Source organism: Fomitiporia mediterranea (assembly GCF_000271605.1).
Source record: "Fomitiporia mediterranea MF3/22 unplaced genomic scaffold FOMMEscaffold_9, whole genome shotgun sequence".
In the NCBI taxonomy this organism is placed as follows: domain Eukaryota; kingdom Fungi; phylum Basidiomycota; class Agaricomycetes; order Hymenochaetales; family Hymenochaetaceae; genus Fomitiporia; species Fomitiporia mediterranea.
The window spans coordinates 2,404,974-2,424,863 of record NW_006760394.1 but is presented as its reverse complement, the minus strand read 5'-3'; the positions used below and the strand labels follow the sequence as shown (position 1 = coordinate 2,424,863).

The 19,890-nt window shown below is 43.2% G+C and overlaps 4 protein-coding genes across 4 annotated transcripts; all 4 read right to left on the bottom strand.

Annotated features, from left to right (window-relative positions):
* Nucleotides 1–1,852: 1,852 nt before the first annotated feature.
* Nucleotides 1,853–4,239, bottom strand: FOMMEDRAFT_170015 (uncharacterized protein; the record flags this gene model as incomplete). Its single annotated transcript, XM_007269359.1, has 8 exons — nucleotides 1,853–2,370; nucleotides 2,487–2,557; nucleotides 2,640–3,065; nucleotides 3,166–3,297; nucleotides 3,352–3,476; nucleotides 3,606–3,828; nucleotides 3,947–4,078; nucleotides 4,156–4,239. The coding sequence occupies 8 exons, from the start codon at nucleotides 4,237–4,239 to the stop codon at nucleotides 2,217–2,219; spliced, it is 1,347 nt and encodes a 448-aa protein (XP_007269421.1). The 3' UTR covers nucleotides 1,853–2,216.
* A 5,677-nt stretch (nucleotides 4,240–9,916) lies between these two features.
* Nucleotides 9,917–13,127, bottom strand: FOMMEDRAFT_112192 (glycogen synthase). The gene is made up of 7 exons (XM_007269358.1): nucleotides 12,959–13,127; nucleotides 12,498–12,871; nucleotides 11,671–12,413; nucleotides 11,277–11,619; nucleotides 10,760–11,185; nucleotides 10,608–10,684; nucleotides 9,917–10,483 (listed from the first exon to the last, which is right to left on the bottom strand). Exons 1-7 carry the CDS (start codon nucleotides 13,032–13,034, stop codon nucleotides 10,315–10,317), a joined length of 2,208 nt encoding a protein of 735 aa, XP_007269420.1. The 5' UTR covers nucleotides 13,035–13,127; the 3' UTR covers nucleotides 9,917–10,314.
* A 961-nt stretch (nucleotides 13,128–14,088) lies between these two features.
* Nucleotides 14,089–17,298, bottom strand: FOMMEDRAFT_22402 (uncharacterized protein). Its single transcript, XM_007269357.1, has 7 exons — nucleotides 16,769–17,298; nucleotides 16,370–16,692; nucleotides 16,122–16,292; nucleotides 15,873–16,022; nucleotides 15,156–15,306; nucleotides 14,731–15,083; nucleotides 14,089–14,633 (listed from the first exon to the last, which is right to left on the bottom strand). The coding sequence occupies exons 1-7, from the start codon at nucleotides 17,084–17,086 to the stop codon at nucleotides 14,462–14,464; spliced, it is 1,638 nt and encodes a 545-aa protein (XP_007269419.1). The 5' UTR covers nucleotides 17,087–17,298; the 3' UTR covers nucleotides 14,089–14,461.
* Nucleotides 17,299–17,725: 427 nt separating this feature from the next.
* Nucleotides 17,726–19,360, bottom strand: FOMMEDRAFT_22397 (uncharacterized protein). Its single transcript, XM_007269356.1, has 2 exons — nucleotides 18,193–19,360; nucleotides 17,726–18,137 (listed from the first exon to the last, which is right to left on the bottom strand). Exon 1 carries the CDS (start codon nucleotides 19,153–19,155, stop codon nucleotides 18,505–18,507), a length of 651 nt encoding a protein of 216 aa, XP_007269418.1. The 5' UTR covers nucleotides 19,156–19,360; the 3' UTR covers nucleotides 17,726–18,137; nucleotides 18,193–18,504.
* Nucleotides 19,361–19,890: the final 530 nt, after the last annotated feature.

Below are 19,890 nucleotides of genomic sequence, written 5' to 3'. Positions count from 1 at the left end.
GTGTAAAGTAGTATCATTTGTTTAATAATTATAATTTTGCACTTGTCTTGTACTGTAGTTAGTATTTACATGTTATGACATTATTTCTTTGTGTGTAGTTAGTTTATATGCTCTGTAGTATTGTTTTTTGGTTTGTAGTTATTCATTATACTTTTGTATATCTGTACTTGTCTGTATATCTTAGATATGTGTATTATATTCAGTATCTGATAAGTAATCACAATATCTGACATGTAACTGCTGAATCTGATATGTTACATATAATTGCTCAACCATAATATGTGTTAGTTATTATATTGTTCTGTATTCATTCTGTTAGTTCTATCTGTATTATTATCATTATTATTGTTATTTTTGTTGTTATTATAGTGTCTGCAATTGTATTATTGTTTATAATACATGTTAGATGTTTTATTTATTCAATTTAATATGCTGTTTAGCATATATGTGCTCGTTTTGAGCATTAATTGTTTGGCTGTGATATTACTATATGTGTTATTATTTGATTTATACTATAACATATGTATGCTTGTTGACAGTGTCAATCATTTGTACTATTGTAATGTTAATAGCAGAAGAGTAGTGTTTGCTTTATTAATCTTTTTAACATTTGTCTGTAGTATGATCAGTTAATTTATTATAACATAATCTCTATGATATTATAGAGTATTTCAGTATTTAATAATTGTAGTAAGTGATACTCATTGTAGTTTCAATGTTGCCTGCATAGATTATATTATTACTGGGCCAATGATCATAATCACTAAGATGACAATCATATAATGTCTGGGTCATATGTAGTACAGTAGATTGTGTGTTCACAGTGTATTGATTTGCGTTTGGGATACTCAGACAGGTGAGTTGAGTTCTGTATTGTATTATGCTGCATGCATGCATGTGATGTGTAGAACTGTATAGAGCATAAATGTAGTAGAGTGTAGATAAAGTGTAGGCAGGGAGCTCAAGGCTCATAACCTGTTAAGAAAGGAAAGAGAGGTTATGTGAGAGGCTTAGAGGGATCACACAAAGAGGGGGGGATAGTGGACTCAGCTTGCTCTCTTGCAGCTTGCTTCATTGTCCATTGATTAGTTAGTCTATATATACTATGTAGGTATGTCTCAGATGTAGAATGTATGATGGAAGGTATTCCATCATCGTTTGTCATTGCTTGTAATGTAGTTTATATCATCTGAGACATACTCTTGTGTAGTCTTGTCTTAACACATACATTTGTAGTTGTTCACAGTTATTCCTTAGTATTTTGATGGTTTACCTGTAGTAACACTGGACACTACTCAGATCATTATTCTGTCCATTGAATTACTCTTTCTTTTACTAGACTCTTATTCATTAGTTTGTTGTTTTATTGGACTCTCTGATCTTTAGGACTGTTGCCTATCAGAACATTATTTTGCCAATTTATTTACAGTAAAATGTGTCATAATGCATAACGTTGGGAGAAGACTGAATTTCAATGCATTATGGACTTTATGCATTATTACATACAATTTTAGCAGGTAAACTCAACTTTGTTACAGAAAATCTTAATGCATTATGACATATTTTACTGTATTCTAATTTTTTTTCCAGACTCTTATTCATGTAATCTGTTGTTGATTGAGCTCTCTCTGATCTTTGGAATTGTTGGATGAATGAGATTAGATACAAAAGCGTGGCATGACTCCAGCCTGACCAGGGAGTCAAACACGTTTATCCATGGTCTTGGTCAGACAGGCAGGATAGAAGCACCAGACTCAACACGAAATCCGAAAGAACAAGTCAAACAATTTGATTTTTCAATCCACAATTGAGAATGCTACCTTATATTGAAACTTGAAAGAAGAGAATATGGGAACAACAGAGGTATTGATGAACATGTAAATGAGTAGAAGATTACTGAACGGAAACAATGATGTAAATGTATGATAACGGGTAACATCAACATCAACAGTGTAGCACATCGAGTGAGAAGGTTGAAAAGTAAAACGTGAAAGTTGAGGAAAGGAGAAAGGAGAATAGTGAATTGTTGACGGAAGGAATTCAAAAGTGGAAACACGACGTGGCGATATGACGGGACGGGGCAAGGAGCGGTAAGACAAATTTTGCAAGGGTCGTAACAGAGAGGTATAAAAACCGTTGAAAGGCGCAAACAACAAATATTTCAGGACCAATGCTATTCTTATCAATCCGACAAGAACACAGCCTTGTCGCCAGACTTAGTACGCCCCATTCACCTTCACCTCCTGACTCTGGTTTACGTGGCTCAATGCTGCAAGTCTCTCGCTCGGGCTCTTGTACGCTCCGCCACCAAGCGTGCTTGCGCCGGATTGGATCGAACTTGCGCGTGAACGGACCTTCATCACCAATGGGCTATTGAATACAAAATAAATCAGTAGAGGTTTCGACAAGAAATGATAAGGTTAAGAATGATGGCGGAGATCGAAAGAGAAATATGGGCGAAGCTGAGAAGGGAAGATGAGACGTACAAAGGATAGCCTTCCTCTTCTTCCTTCTTCCCTGGCCCCATCATTCCATGATAATCGCTCGTACTCAACCTCTGCATCCAGAAAAGAGAGGGCAAACGTGCGTCAATATCCCGAACCAATTAACCATCCATCCCGGAAAGCCACGACACTTACCTCTTCCGTCAAAGTACCCATATCTCCAGGCGTCACCATCCCAGCCCGTAACCTCGGACTTCCAGGCATCGAAAACGGCGGCCTCTCCATCCCAGCAGCAGAATCATACTCCTCATCCTCATCACTAAACGAATCCGGATATGCACGACTCGGCGCCAACTGCCTCGCTTTCGAGTACTCAATCCCCAAATTCTTCCAATCCAACAACAGTAAAAGCCTCTCAACGTGATTATGCTGATTAGTCCGTTGTCTCCGCGTCTTGTTGTAGAACGAGAATACACAGTCTGTTAGTTGGTTGACAGTTTCTTCGATTGACTTCACACGACGATCAACGATGTAGCGCCCTTCATCTGTAGGTTCCTCGATTAGATCTTGCGTGAATGATCCAAATTCGGAGAGGTTCGTCGTGTTTGGCGGTACACACATCTAGGGAAAAAAGGGAAGAGAGAAGATCAGAGTTCGCATCTAGGTAAGAAGCGGTGGACACAATAAATATATAGGGCGATCTTAGCGCGTACAACTATACATTCTGCCAGAGTGTATTCTGAAGCTCGTAATAACTCGGAACGACGCTGACATAGCAGCTCCTGACAAATTCCCTGTAATCCAGGCCAAGGGTCGGGTTGTTTGGGTCGAGGAAGTCCGGGTGGAAAATAATCTTGACACAGTCATGGTGTCCGTTGAATTGCTAAACACGACGAGTCTGGTTGACAATGAGAATGGGGTCGTGCGCTTCGTCTGCTATGTTATGAGTTGTAACAGGAGGTAGCGAATTGCGTTTGAGAGCGAAGATTCGCTGTTTCAACAACACCTTGTCTTGTTCCGACAGGAGGTTGTCTGTTTCCGGGAAGTCCAACCGGATTCATTAAGAGAGCATTAGAATCTCCATTCAAGCTCTCGAAGACCTAGAACGATTCACCCCGAGTAGCGCGCCGCATGTTCGACAATACGTTCACCGAATGACACCGATGTGAGAGTGGATATCGGCGACGATGTCCTGAAGTTGTTTAATGACAGCCTGGTCCTTGAGAGCCTCCAACGTATATGACTGGGTCGCGGCAAGCATGATAATGTATGCAACAACCGTGATGGTGGACTCCACTTTTTGCAGTCGATAGTTCAGACGCGCTAGCGATTCAATGAACACATCTATTATCGACACCCTTGTTACGGTACTCGTACCGCCTAGCTGTCAACATATACAACGTGTTATCAATATCGAAGTTGTAGCGTCCATAGGAATGACCACGAATGAAATCGTTGATCTTCGGCTTCTACTGCGCATGGCGGTTCTGGAATTCGTGCACTTGGAACTTCACAATGTTCAACCCATTCGGAACGACTCCGCCCGGTTTACACTTGAGAAGGTGCTCAGCCTTGTACGCAGTGATATCCGACACTGTCGTAGACACATCTACACAATCTTCCGCGGGGGCATTCTATGCAGTAGCGATGGTAATGGTAAATATCGCGCTTCAGGTACAAAGTCAGATTTTGATATCACGTGATATGGAACAGTTAATCTCAGAGCAGAGTATTTTCGGTACTGAGAAGCGTCCTCCTCCGGGGACGAACAATCCCTACAATGTCTTTCGGGCATCCTGGTTAGGTCCAAGCCTCCCTAAACTTAGAGCCTATTGGATAATAATCCCAAGCTATTTGCTCATGCAACAAGTACCGAATTTGCTAGTTGCACTAGTGACTAGAACACTGTGGAACCAGTTATTAGAGGCACCTTGTCGCTCCTCCAATCGCCTGTCCCTATCACAACTTATTTATGTGTTACTTTCTAAACAAATGGTAGTTCTCTTCCCTTCTACTGCTACAGCTGTGCCTGGAAGTGCCGTTGCACCCTCAAAATGACAAATAAATTTGTCACAGAAAATTCCGTTGCCAAAGCAAAGTTGTCAGGCTGCTTACAGAACTTACAGTCAACAAAGCAACAGCCGTACTACTCGGATACTCGGCTAGTTTGGCTCTGCCCTTTGTAGAAGTCCAAATTCCCCAGTTATGAATATCCAATTAGATCTACTGGCTAATAGTGGCAACTCACTATTCGGCACAACCACTGATCAAATAATGCAACATGCCTTATAGTTGTCTTCGTTCCCTCATCTAATAGAAGTCAGTTCGTCAATTCGATTTCCTAACAAGGAACCGAACATATTTTCGAAAAGATGGCGGAAATTTCATTTGCGTCCTTGTTGTAAGTGGGCACGATGTCTTCGATCACTGTACCTATATTGGCATTCTAATATCTTGTTTGGTATCATTTTTTCTGAACTGTGTGTTCTTGACCTGTCAGCTTCTGGATTGTCTTGATCGTTTCTACCTGTGCATATATTGAATCACTGAAATAAGTAAATCTATAAGCTTTGTCATGACACTTGCTTTGATGGCTACTTCCATTTGCTAATCATAATCTGTTCAACCAGATGAATGGATGCACAAGTGATGCCTCTGTGAGAAGAGCAATAATAAGTAAGTTTAGATGCACAAAGCCCGATTCATTGGACTTCTTACATTGTTCAAAACATTGATATGAGTCAATATGCACCTCACCTTCATATTATCTTATATGTGCAAGGACAGTGGAAGAAGACATACCTGAAGTCTGGTAATGAAGGTATAATAGTCAAAGATTGATTCAATCAATCCAAGTAATGATTCAGGCATGCAATCACCTTGCATTTGCAATCCAGTCCGTGCTCACAACATTTATCCACTCACACGTAATAATTCAAAACTGTAGTTATGACAAAGTTGTCCACATGTAAAACTGTTGATGCTAGTCACTGACTGTACATTGATACTTTGCAATTCGTGCACTGGACGCTTCTCACAAGGCTATAGGAAAGAATATTCTGTCAAGGGCATTGTCTGCTATCATCTATGCTACACAATGATCCGAAGGGGCACAGTAAAGTAGAGAATCAGTTGTGGATGAGACTGCTATGATAAACTGCCCGAACACAATACGGATGCACATGCTACTAAAACAGAACTCAACATGCCAGAGGTGAATCCATTTCATTAACCTGTTTCCAAGGCTGTTGGTAAGTCATTCCAGCAGACCAAGTGAAGCAGTTAAATTGCTCCTCAGCTGGTGTTACTCCCAAAGAAGGGTAATTATATGAAACGCATTATAGAGCGCGATTACTCCTATGCGATCTATGCGGCGACAGATCATCGATCGGACATGCTGATTCCTGGCTAACAACGATGCAGCACTATTCTCCATAGAGACCTCGCATTTCAAGTGAGACCGAACATCTAGTGGAGTTTACGCGTCCTGCATCAAAGACATTCAACGCATACGCGCAATTCGCATCAGCTTCACGTCAACAACCCTTATAAAAGGATTACTAGTTCATGGTCGTACCTTATCCCGCATCCTCCTCCTTCAATGGCGAATCAATCTCTTGACTATATACATGTCCAATCGTTATTTACCCGTTCACATGCTGAGCCAATCAAGCCGAACAGGGCACAGATGTTCTTTGCCGAACACATCACTGAAATGTATTTCGACGTGGCAATGTTGGCCATCCTCGTCTACAACACTTGTTTGTACTGCGGTTTCTTGTGCCAAAGCCTCGCTAACGGAATGTATTATTCAAGTCTTAACACTGAATAAACAAGTATGATTATCATCTTGGTATCTCACAGGCACCTATTGACTCTATCTTTACAGATGAAATACTTCTGGGTGAGCTCGCAATTCGTTCACATACAGGTTCATGGTCAATTGATAGTTGTAAAGTCTAAACCATGCAGCACTGTTAGCTTGCTTTACTTTATGGTGAGAGCTGCTGAGATGAATAATAACTGAGCCCATTCTAAGCGTTGAGATTCAGAATCACTACACTGGAATCCTTTCAGCGATTTTGGTTTTGGTTAGTAAGTTGACAATATTCCATACCATACGCTACCGTACCACGATCTCGTGGCTTAGGAGAAGTAACTGACAGTGTTGTTATGCAACAGGCGATGGCTTCAAGCAAAATCGTTTGAGGTCAGAATTGAATACCAGTATCAAGACAGTGTGCTAACATCTTTTGTGGACATGTGTCATGTATAGCTGTATGTTGCTGCTCCTGACTGTTAATACTTATTGTTGACTTAAATGCTAGGTCAGGCTGGACGATGGATCAACAACTTATGTGGTGAGCCTCTTACAGTTATTTATCATGATTTCAATACAATGGAAAACCATGCATCAGCCTTGATTATAATCGTCCTCGTGGATTGTAAGTGAATGTTACCAATCTTCAAGACGTTTTTTTTTATAAAAACAAATATTCTTTAGACATTCTTCAGATTCGTGTTGTAGCACTTTATGAACAAAGTAAGCAATTAGTCTTCTAGGAGATTGCTCATTCAAATTATAGCAGACAGGAGACTTTCCGTCTTCCTCAAACTCCTCCTTGCTGTGGAAGCAAGTGTGAATATTGTGCTTACTATTTATAGGACTCTTTCTGGAGATGGTACATTGCCAATACTTACGTTAGAAAGCCAACAAGTAAACTGAAACAACACTTCATAGTTACTTATCTACATCTTGCACAAACGTTTGACATTTGTGTAAGCCGCAATTCCACACAATTGAATACAATCATCAACACCTTCTGGTGTGTATTAAAGCTATATTCTACACCCTTTTTTCTAACAACAACTTGTAGGATCATTCCCTTAGTGTACGGGACAATTTTACTCTGTCTAGCCCTCTTCAAGGCAGTAGAGTACTGGCGTATATCATCCGGTTTCGAAGGGTTCCACCTTGTCAGAATCCTCATTCAAGACCAAATCCTATACTTTGGCCTGTAAGTGACGTACTTGTGTATAATTATTATTGTCTGGCTCAGGTGTCCATAGTGTGATGTTTTGTTCTGTAATGAAAATAGTGAAAGATCAAATACATCCCACGAACAATATAATCGGAGCGATTCTCAATCGTTCTGCAAGTCCGGCACTTCTCAGTGTCCTCGGAAGTCACCTTCTAATCAATCTGAAGGAGGCGGGGGAAAGGGGAGTAAACGGAGGAACCAGCTTCAGGTTGAGGACCATAAGCAACATTGAATTTGGTGAAAGTAAATTAACTTGTGATTGTCAGTTATGAGCTTGGCTGATTTATCATACTTGTAATAGCTCCTACAGCAGCATTGGGAACCAATGAAGAAGGCTCAGTCCGATGTGTGGGACATACATTTGTAGCTGTTTGCAGTTATTCCCTAGTATCTTGATGGTTTATTTGTTTCAGTGCTGGTCACCACTCATATCATTATTCTGTCCACTTAGTTATTCTTGCTTTTACTGGACTCTTATTCATTTCATCAGTGGAATCTTATTTTATTTTATCCTCACTTTCTCTACACTCTTATTTATTTATCCTATTGTTGATTGGACTCTATTTAATCCTAGAACTATTGTTTTCCTGTCTGTTCTGAGTAAAATAATAAAAACAAAGATTATTTATTTATTTATCTGTTTATAAATGCAGAGACACATTCTAGTCTACTGACATATTCTACATAACTGTAATAATACTTACAGCCTTACAAAGAGATCTCTCTAGCATTGACAGGTCAATTGTAGTACTGGTTTGACTTCCTTCGGACTTTGTCCCTTGTTGTGGTTTTGACTTTGGTTAGATGCAAGGTGTCAGAGCGGTAGACAAAGTAAGCTTTTCTGCTTGTCTTACTGTGGAGGTGCCCCAACCGGTCACTTTTGAGCTATTTTTCATATTATTACTTACTACAACTGTTTTATACCACAAAAAATTACAATTATATATTACAACATCTTAGCTAAAAAATGTTGGTTTTATTTTAATAAAATATTAAAAAATAAATATTTCATTGATTTTACAAAATGATAAGTCAAAAAGTGAGATTTGACGCGTCTGACCCACAAGTGGACACCCCGTGGGAAAGGAGACTTAGGCAGATCTGCACGCACATAGACTTAGTACGCGGACTCGACTTTAATCCTATCAGACCAATTTACTTTTGTCTGGATAGAGATGAAGATAATTACATTATAGAATTCATTTACAGTCTATTTATTAATGGAATATACAGTTCTTTTTACAGGAACAGGCTTGTCGTGATGACTTGGAGTCTCTTGCCTACGTTCTGCCATCTGCTGCTTGCTCTCCTCTGCTGCTTGCTCTCCTCCTGCTCCTCTGCTTCCAGAATTCGCTGCTGTTCCTCTGCTCTGCCATCTTTCTCCTTCTGATGCCTGGGTTGTCAAGTTTGCTCAGCGATCTCTCTCTCTTTGCGCAGTTGCAAGCGTTCTGTCATCTCACGTCAATGCTGATTGAGCTCTTCCTCCTTCGCTGCGATCTTGCACTCCTTCTGCTGTTGCAGTTCCGCTACTTGCTGATGCCTCGTCTGACTGCTCCTGAGAGATGGATTGATGTTGATGATGGACGTCAGCCAGGACACTTCGCGGGCCTGTTTGGACAACGAAGTCCCATGTCTGAGGAAGGTTTGGTGGGTAGTTACTGGTGTACACGTTCTCCTTCTCACTCTCCAAATTAATAACTTAATATAAATTCAAATAATTATTTTTAAGTTATAATGTTTTGCAAACATATACTTCTAATACATATAATAATAAATATTAACTTTATTGTATAAGTCTTAATAGTATAGCTTTGTATAAAAAATTATAAAGTTAGATATTAGTAGATTAATTCTTCTAATGTAACAGAATAAGACTAATAGCGATATGCATTATAACTTGCTCAAAACGTTATCGATCTTTTTGCAAAAAAACAACTATATACTATACATACTAATACACATAAATGTAAATTTACAGAACAATATTTGCATTATTTGAATTAATATAAAGTATACAATGTGTGGGAAAGGATTTAGAGCATCAAAAAATTCAACTTTTTGTTGTCTTCGGATTGCAAACATAATATCTTTTTTTCTACTGATTTATTTGACTCAAAATTTCAAACTTATGTCAATTAGATGTCTAGCTACATATATACAAAATTTCATGAAGATTTAATGGGAATTGGAGGAGTAATAGCAAAATGTCCAGTTGTAGGTCATGTCTGCAAGGGGCACCGCGACAGTATATTTTTCTTCTGGTTACACAGGTCTATATTTCGTTGATCTCAAGTCCAGATCCGTTCTGAACAATCACTTCTAGCTAAATCTGTTAGTGAAAGTGAGCAATTCGAATTTTCGTTCCACAACCGAAAATGCTGCTTCATATTGAACTTTAAAACTCGAAATTTAAAAGAAAAGAAAGAAGGGGAACAACAAAGGTAATTGACGAACATGTAAATGTATAAAAGATCCCTGAACGATGAGAAAGAAATGACGGAAACAAATGAACAGGGTAGTCGACAACAGCAAACAGTGTAGCGCATAGATTGAGAAGAGAAGGTTGAAAAGTTAAACGGGAAAGTTGAGGAAAGGAGAAAGGGGAAAAGTAAATTGTAGGGGGAAGAAACTCATAGATGAAAGCACGACACAGTAGTACGACTGAGTAAGAGAGGGGGGTTGGGGTGTAAAACAAAAATTGCAAAGTGGTAACAATGATGGTAGCAAAGGTTAAAAACGGAGAGATTGTTGAAAGATGCAAACAACAAACACTTTAGGATCAACGTTATTCATATCAATTCGACAAGAACACGCCCTTGTCGCCAGACTTAGTATGCCCCGTTCACCTTCACCTCTTGGTTCTCGTTTACATGGCTCAGCGCTGCGTCTGCCTTCTGTAAGTCTCTCTCGCTCAGGCTCTTGTATGCGCCGCCACCTGGTGTACTCGCACCGGATCGGATGGAACTTGCGCGTGAACGGACTTTCATCACCAACGGGCTGCAAAGAAGATATGAAGTTAGTTTGGAGTTCGATAAGATTTGATAAGGATATGAAGGATGGGGAAAGATGGAAGCCGCGAGAGATGAAACGAATGAAGCGTAGAAGGAAAGATGAGACGTACAAAGGATAGCCTTCCTCTTCTTCCTCCTTCCCTGGCCACATAGTTCCACGATAATCGCTCGTACTCAATCCTTGCATCTACAAAATCACAAACGTGCGTCAATATCCCAAGCCAATCAACCACCCATCCCGGAAAGCTACGACACCACTTACCTCTTCCGTCAAAGTACCCATATCCCCAGGTGTCGCCATACCCGCACGTAACCTCGGACTTCCCGGCATCGAAAACGGCAGCCTCTCCACCCCAGCAGCAAAATCATACTCCTCATCCTCATCACTAAACGAATCCGGATATGCACGTCTCAGCGCCAACTGCCTCGCTTTCGAATACTCAATCCCCAGATTCTTCCAATCCAACAACGGCGAAAGCCTCTCAACGCGATTCCGCTGATTAATCCGCTGTCTCCGTGTCTTGTTGCAGAACGAGAACATGCAGTCCGTTAGTTGGTTAACGGATTCTTCGATTGACTTCATCCTCCTATCAACGATGTAGCACCCCTCATCTGCAGGTTCCTCGATTAGATCTTGCATGAACGAGCCAAATCCGGAGAGATTTGTCGTAATAGACGGTACACCCATCTACAAAAGGAAAGAAGCAGAGAGATCAGAGTTCGCATCTAGGTGAGAAGCAACGGACACAATAAGAACTAAGGACGATCTAAGTACGTACAACTGTACATTCTGCTGGGGTGTATCCCCACGGCTCGTAGTAACTCGGAAAGACGCCGAGATGGCAGCCCCTGACGAACTCCTCATAATCCAAACCAAGAATCGGGTTGTTCGAGTTGAGGAAATCCGGGTGGAAAATAATTTTGACGCGGTCGTTGTGTCCGTTGAATAACTGAACACGACGAACTTGATTGAGGATTGGGTCGTGCGCGTCGTCCGCCATGTTGTGAGTTGTGACAGGTGGCAATGAATTGCGTTTGAGAGCGAAGATTCGCCGTTTCAACAGCACCTTGTCTTGCTCCGAGAGAAGGCTGTCTATTAACGGGAACTCCGTACCGGATTCACTAAAAGAGCATCAGAATCTCCATTCAAGCTCGAGAACTCGAACAACTCACCCCGTGTAGCGCGCCGCATGTTCAAATATACGTTCACCTATGCGAGTCTGGATGTCGGAGACGGTATCCCGAAGTTGTTTAATGACAGCCTGGCCCTTGAGAGCCTCCACTGTATATGATTGGGTCGCGGCAGGCATAATAATGAATGCAACGACCGTTAAAGTCGAGCCCGATTTTTGTAGTCGATAATTCAGACGCGCTAGCGATTCAATGAACATATCGACACCCTTGTTACGGTACTCGTACCGCCCAGCCGTAAACATGTACAGAGTGTTATCAATATCGAAGTCGTAGTGGCCATAGAAGTGACCGCGAATGAAGTCGTTGATCTTCGCCTTCGACTGCGCATGGAGGTTCTGGAATTCGTGCATCGCTTGGAACTTCACGACGTTGAGTCCATTCGGCACGACTCCGTCCGGTTTACGCTTGAGAAGGTGCTCGGCCTCGTACGCGGTGATATGCGATACGGTCGTGAACACATCTGCACAATGTGCCGCGGAGCGTTCTATGCAGTAGCGATGGTAAATACCACGCTTGCCAGCTTCATGATCGACATCGAAATATTGCAGGTTGTTGTAAAAGTCAACACTACCCGCGCAGAGGTACCGCCCAAGTAGCGTAGCATGGGTCGTGAACACAGTAGTCACATCGATGTGCCTTTTCCGACATAGCGGGATTGCCAAGCCGGCTTGCCACTCGTGGAAATGCGCGATAACAGCGTGCTCGAGCTGATGAGAAACATACTAAAAACCCGCGGAACGGAGTTAGCGGGAAAGAGCAGAACAGAAAACGCAAATAAAGAGAGAGAAAAAAAAATAACTACGCACCTCGCCAAGGAACCAAGAAACGAGATAACCAAAGACGATAGTCTCGTTCGTTTCATGATCATTCGGTGGAGTCGGGATGCCCGCCAAGTTCCATAGATCACCCTTCCACTCATCAAGAAAATGATACGCGCTGCCCGTATCGAACAACATGACGCGCGGGGCACCTTCGATTAGCCATCTTCCGTACAGAATCTTGATACCTTTCAAGCGCATCGACTCAATCGCAGCTTTCAAGTGTTCATCCTCAGGTTCCTGTGCATCAACCTCCATCGGAGCCGTTTTGTAGCTGAGTGGACCGATGAGGCAATAACGGTCGCCGAACTCGGAAACGGTGACGGGGACCTTTGTTTTGATAACGGTGTAGATACCACCGACTATATGCGTCGTGATAAGTCAGAAAATGCAAGAAAACCCGAATGGAGAGAGGTCGAAAAAGTGAGGAAAGCGCCACGACGACTGACCTTTATTGGCGACCTCCCATGCGCATTCGAAGAGTAAAGGCTGCTTTATGTCGCGTTTTTCGACGGCAGCAGACATGGTTACGGGTTAGGAAAGTGCTGCGACGAATTACGACGACAGCAAGGAGGGTAAATGAGGGTGGACAGAGGGGCAGTTAGCAGGTGGAAAGAGCGGACGGGTGTGGCGGAGGCTGGGTTTATAGGATTGTGCACAGTGACGCAAGTTGGTCTGCATCACGTGGACGGATTCCGAGCCGGACCAGCGGCGACTAAAATGCAAGCGACGTGCGTGCAGACTCAGACTGGATATGTCCTGCTGGGGAAAAACACCACACACAATCCACCTTCGCAACACATAACTCCTTGCTCATAGCCAAAAATACGCATCCAAGACTTGCTCCTCCATTCCGCGGACATATCCTATTTTGCACGTCTTTCCAGTATATTCCAGCTTTCATTTGACTTTTTCAGATGTTTCGTTGATATTGATATTATCCCTTCGATGACCCTTCATGTGAAATGTGTATGATTACATCAAAGAGTGGATACACTGCTGATCACACGGTCTGAACACGAAGAGGCTGTACGATACCAAAGCAAGCCAATGTGCAAAATAGAATATCTCTATTGCTTACACTCGTCTCGTGACGTCATATCAAATCAAATAAGTGTAATAGAAGAAACTCAGATAACAAACGATTGCCTTATTCAACTGTAGTCCATCGTGGAGTACTCCTCTGGTGTGAGCGCTGCACAGTCTTACTCCTCTTCTTGTCGCTTGTTTATTATGTGAAAGGTCATCTGAACTGGCATTTCAAAAGACAGTGTGGGGCGGAAACCTGTGCTATTAACTTTCCGACTAGTGAGTGTAGCTAATAGTATTCCTAAATGTTGTTGTCCTATCTTATCAAATCCAAGTTACTGAGCCTGCCCAGAACTAAATTCACTGCCAACACTTCCTCTTTCTCTCTATCTTATAACATCACAGAAATGCACACAATAGCTTTTAGTGCTTCGAATATATTTTCAAGAGTCCTTATGTTTTGACTTATGAGATTGTTTACAAAGGTACAAAAAAGTACCTGCGGAAGCAGCACACACCTTAGGAGTGTCTTCACATCAAGCAATACCACTGCAACGAAAGCACAGCAATGTATTATGTTATGTAATAACAAAGCATGCAATCAACGTAGAGACAAATGGGGCAAAGCAAAAAAGTCAATGTATACCACCAAAAAGTCAAAAAGTCTAATGAACAGAACAAAAAACAAAGTAGTATCAGAGGACAGGACAACACGAATGAATGACAGCAGGTATTATGACATTATGACTGGAGAAACAACAGCAAACAAAACGAACGAAAATCGTCAAAATTGAAGAAGTCATCCTGTACGTAGGTGACGAAAAAAAAGTCATCAAAAGTCATTAATATCCCCATCAAAGTCAAAAGTCACGAAATGTCAAAGTAAGCAAAACACACAATGACACATCCACACACAGCTCGAGTTAAAAACTCAAAAGCACGATCTCCGTCGCCTGTATCCCAACATTCACCTTCACCGTACCCCCACTCTGCACAACTTTAATCGTCTCTTTCTTAACTGCACCACTAGGCTTCGCGTCAGACGTTTCGAAGGACTGGCCGGCCCACGTAAGGCCTTTCGTATCGTCTGCATGACTATTGTGCAAAAGAAAAGAGAAAAGAAAAAAGGTGAGCCCGAGAGGGAGAAATATTCAGAATATTAGAACACAAAGGATAAAAGGATAAAACGCACCCGATATTCAACCTCTTAACACTAACACTCCCTCCACTCTTCCCATCCACCAACCCCGACACCGAACCAGCCGAAAAGCTAAGCGTAACGTTCCTCCCACCCCTAACCTTATCTCCCTTCAAAAACGCATCCGAATCAATCAACACCACTCTCTCCACCTTGCCCTTCTCAAACACCGCATACCCCGATAACGTGTTATCATTGATATTGAGCTCGACGACGGAAGAGGAGCCAGAAGTGCCGACTGCTTCAGCTGCGATGAGTGCACCGTAGTACGTTGGTTGGATATGTGGAGGGAGTGGGGAGATCGGACTTGCGTCGATGATTGAGCGGGTTAGAGTGACGGGTTGGATCTATCCACGTTAATTAGATACTGACGCATAGAAGGAAAATATTCGTAACAGGAATAAGTATGCGATACGCACCAAGTTATACCTAAACCCAACACCCTCATGGAAATGCATCCGCTTCACACCAAGCGATGCAGCAAGCAGCGTATAGTCGGTTAACCAGATTGCCGCACCCGCTGCGTTGCTCACGCCAGGTGCACCGTGACTGAAGTAGCTGTTCGTCTCACTGTTTCGCGTAAGTCCGGCACGCATACATACCGGGTAGTACGTTCGAAGGAAGGAAGGAGTCCAATGCCAAGAATTGATTTTGTCCGGCGACGGAATTGCATCCGATTTATGTCCAGGTCAATATCAGGTCCATTTTTTGATTCCGAAAATCGCGTTCGTGTCCGAGTCCGAGTCCGAGCGCATGCATTATCAACCGGCCCCGGCCCAGATGCATCACCCATATTAATGCATCATCCGCATTTACGCATCGAAGCATTTACGTTTCGGAACCACCAAAGAACCGAGACCAGACATAGGACATAAAGCGGTAGTTCATCGAAGTTGTCAAAGTCCGACGGAATGGAAGAGAACCCCAAGGCCAAGAGAAGTTGTCATCGTCGATCAAAGCAAGGAACCCAATATCATCCGGCGGAGAAATCCAAAGCCCCAATGAATGCACGTCAACATCCATGCATAAAGTCAATTCACACCCCATCAACATTCGAAATGAGAACAATGAGCGATAGAACGGACGGAAGGGAATCGTAAGCACTCAACACGAAAATCGGGAAAGGGAAAACGCACCCAAGGACATATCCCAACCCCTTCGCATGAACATCAGCAACATCCTGCTTGAGCGAAGACACGTTCCCTCGAATAAGCGTCTTGGACATGAGAGTCGGGAGATTAGCAACGCCTGCTACTCCGCTTCCGAAGTACATATGCTGTGATATCCTACACAACCCCAAATTTAAAATCACATTAACACAAATCACAAGAGAGAAACCCGAAGTCGGAAAAAAACAAAAATAACATTGAAAGAAAGAGACGCACTCATTAATCAACTTCCCCTCCCTCGAATCCAACAACCCATCCTTCACAGCATTCTCAAACGAAAACGCCGTACCCGAATGTGCATTATGACTGAACGCTAATCCAAAGAACTTGGGTCCGTTTTGGCTGACACCTGCTGCTACGGAGACGTTCTTCGCGAAAGTCGTCCATCTGTAATAATAACAAAAAACAAAAAACAAATCATGTTAGCCACTTGAATCGGAATAAAAATAATATCGACCACCCACTCCTTAACATATTCCGCAACAGTCCAATTCGCCGGGTTCCGATGCCCATTCCCCCCATACAAATCCGCCTCATTCCCAATCTCCACCCCCTCAAGCACCACCCCCTTTCCCTTCACCTCCCCACTCTCAAAAGCCGTCTTAATAGCACGCGCTTCAAGGAAAGCAGCAGTGATGTTATCACTACCAAGGTTAACGCCCCATATGACGTGCGTCCCGCGTGGGAGATGTGAAGCGAGGTTGTAGTATTTTTGACCGACTGTTATGTTTGTTGCTTCGGGGTAGGGCATTGATGCGGAGGGGGTGGGGAAGATCGTTTCGGAGAACTTTCCATCACGTACACATACAACTTTCTGTAAGCTACATGCAGAACTGGACAGTAGAAGAAGAGTGACGGCACACCTGAACATCGAAACTAAAATCCGTATGGTCCTCCGAGTTCGCACCAATCCGGATCCAAGGCGTCCCTCCCTGTCTCTCTCTCAAGTTCTCAAGCGTATTAAGAAAGAACCCATTAGGCTCATTCTTACCCGCCCAATCAACCCATCTATCCTGCTCGATAGAAAACGAAATCAAGCCTTGGTCAAGCGGAGCTGCGTTCGACGGTTTAGAAACCGGTACAGAGACAGTAACACTCTGCGCTTTAGCAGTAGTATATCTTTGAAGGTGTGGTAATAAAAGAGCGAGAGCACTCGCAAGGAGGAAGGACACGCGGGGCATGGTGTAGAGGAGGGACGGACGAACGAGGGACGAAGACCGAGAGAGCGAGCAGGGGTGAGGCGAAGCGAGGAGGCTTGCGCCACTAGTAGCACCAGTAATCCACTAGCACCCAGTAGTAGTAGGCAGAGAGGAGAGAACCTGTTGGGGCGAACCCACTCTTAAACCCGTCATCTCTTTATTTAAAATGAAAATATGTCCGTGGCAAGCCATGCGACACCATCGCTTGGAATAAATCAACAAAACTCTCGGCGCAACAACGCTCGCATAAAAAAATAGAATGAGATGGAGTCAGTTGACCCTGTCTCGCTGGGCAAGCCGGAGGAAGAACGGGCCAGGCAAGGTCAGAGAAGGATTCCATCGTGGCGTCACGCGCTCTCCCTCTCGGACGAGGGATATTTTTGGGTGACCGTGCACGGAAGCGAATTGCGTCAGCCGAGTGTGTTAGCGTCACAGCGATCGACACGACGATCATCACCCCCCATTGTCTCCGTCACTCAGATTTCTCGTCAGATTCACAATGAATCACATCGTAGCCACGACATACGAGTGACGAAGAACGGCACCTCGTTCCGAAAACACACGTTGTCTTTCTGTCATTCCGTCAACTACCGTCATACGTCTCTCTACGTCCTCACATCCTCTCTCCTCTCGCTTCTTAAAGCTCTTCCTCGCTGTGTGCTCCAGCGTCATCTACCGATTCTGCCGCCCACTAGTACGGCTTAAGAACGCGAATCTAACACATCTCTTCTTACCCTCCCCGGCAATCGGCGGTTTCGAAAACTTTGTTTCATAGAATCTTACTCTTTTATCCCTTTTTATCCCTCCATTTGTGTTTTCTCACATAGCCAGTCACATGTTCATGCAGCCACATGAAAGGTTGCCTGCCGTGCTCTATTCTAGTCTATTACGCTCTATTGGCCAAGCATAACGGATATATATACTACGAGCGAACGGAACGAACGTACCAGCTGTGCCGTCGTCGGATGGAAGTATTTGCATTTAGGCTATGAACGGTTGATGCTTGAGCTCCGATGATAACTGGCTATAGACGGTGCTTGCCTTTCCGCTTTCGCTAACTTGACAAAATATACTGATAAACTATTTAGACATCCTCGTCAACATCGTCTTCTTTTTCACGTCATTAAGAAGCATTGAAACCTCAGTTACGAAACACAAAAGAAACACGAGGATAATTAAATACAAAGATCACGCATACCAACTCCAGAACCCAACAATTCTAGACGCATCCGAGAAGCTACGTATATACTATTCATCCCAGATCAAATTAACCCAAATCTTGCACAGACGTTCTACTAACATATGTCAGTTAGCGCTATTCAAGAATCTATGCAAATTACAATAGCAAACAACAGGGCTTACCAATTCTGCCCTCAACATATCACAGCAGCTTGCGCGAATCAAAGCTCACGTTTAAGTAAACAGTGAATCGGGGCTTCACTACAATCAGGCTCGTCCTGCGGTTCAGCAGCCTTCTTCAAAAGACAATGAATCGGATGTTCAGAGCAATCAGGTTCCCCTTCCTCCTGTGCAGCTCTCTTCAACAAACAATGAATCGGATGTTCGTTACAATCGGGTTCTCCTTCTCCCCGCACAGCGCGTTTCAAGAGACAGTGAATCGGATGCTCGCTACAGTCTGCGTCTGGTTGAGCAGCCCGTTCGACGAGACAATGAATAGGGTGATCAGCACAATCCTGCGGGATCCGTTTCTTCAAGAGACAATGAATTGGAGCTTCACTACAATCCGGCTCGTCCTGCTCCTCAGCAGCAGCAGCAGTAGCAACCCTCTTCAAAAGACAATGAATCGGATGTTCGGAACAATCGGGTTCCTCTTCTTCTTCTTCTTCCTCTTGTGTGGCAGCGCGTTTGAGGAGACAGTGAATCGGGTGTTCGGAGCAGTCTGGTTCGTTCGTTGGGAAACGCCGAAGGAGACAGTGGATGTGGTTGTGGTTCTCGGAGCAGTCTGCATTTTCTTGGGGAGACGCGAGGGGTATGGCGATGACGTAGGTGAGAGTGGTGAGGAAGAATGGGATGAGGGTGAGGAGTTTCATCGCTCTTTCGTTCGTTCGCTGGCTGTTGCTGCTAGTACTGAAAAAGAAGCTGAGAGAGTAGGACTGGGTGAAGACTGCAGTTAGGACTTCTGGCTGGAAATGTCAGTGATACACCCTCTTTTTATACTGTTTCTTTTCTATCCTCACCTGTGTTTTTCTTGTAATCCCATATCTTTTCCCTATTCGTTCAACATCCAAATTGATCCAGTTCAACGAAAGTGGAAAGGCGAAACCTCCGAGATCAACCATGTATCTCACACACTCAACCGAATATCGCATACATTATTTACCCGAACGTTTTGTGATATGCAGTAAAGAGGCCTGATGGCAATTCAGAAGTCCACCGGAATTCATATTTCGACGAGAGGCGCAGAAGAGAGCATCATTATAGTTGCGATATTCTTGGACTTTGTAAAATCGTATGTCTTGGTATCAAGAATACAATCCAGCAGACCTTGTTCCTGGGCGCCTTGGCTTCGTTTTGTATAGGGACACCAAGGTCTCCTATTGGCCTCACAGGTTGAAAAAAATTAAGTCAAATGAACAAACCTTAATATACGGTGGAGTTAATTCTCATCCAAACAGTATATTATTGGCTTGAGCTTGTTTAAGATACTGTTAAGTGGATGTACAGTTCTAATAACAACAAATATCAGTCAGTACACAATCCCTACAGAGTACAGAAAGACTCATCTCGTCGCATTTTGAAACACGGTCTACATGGATACTGCACAT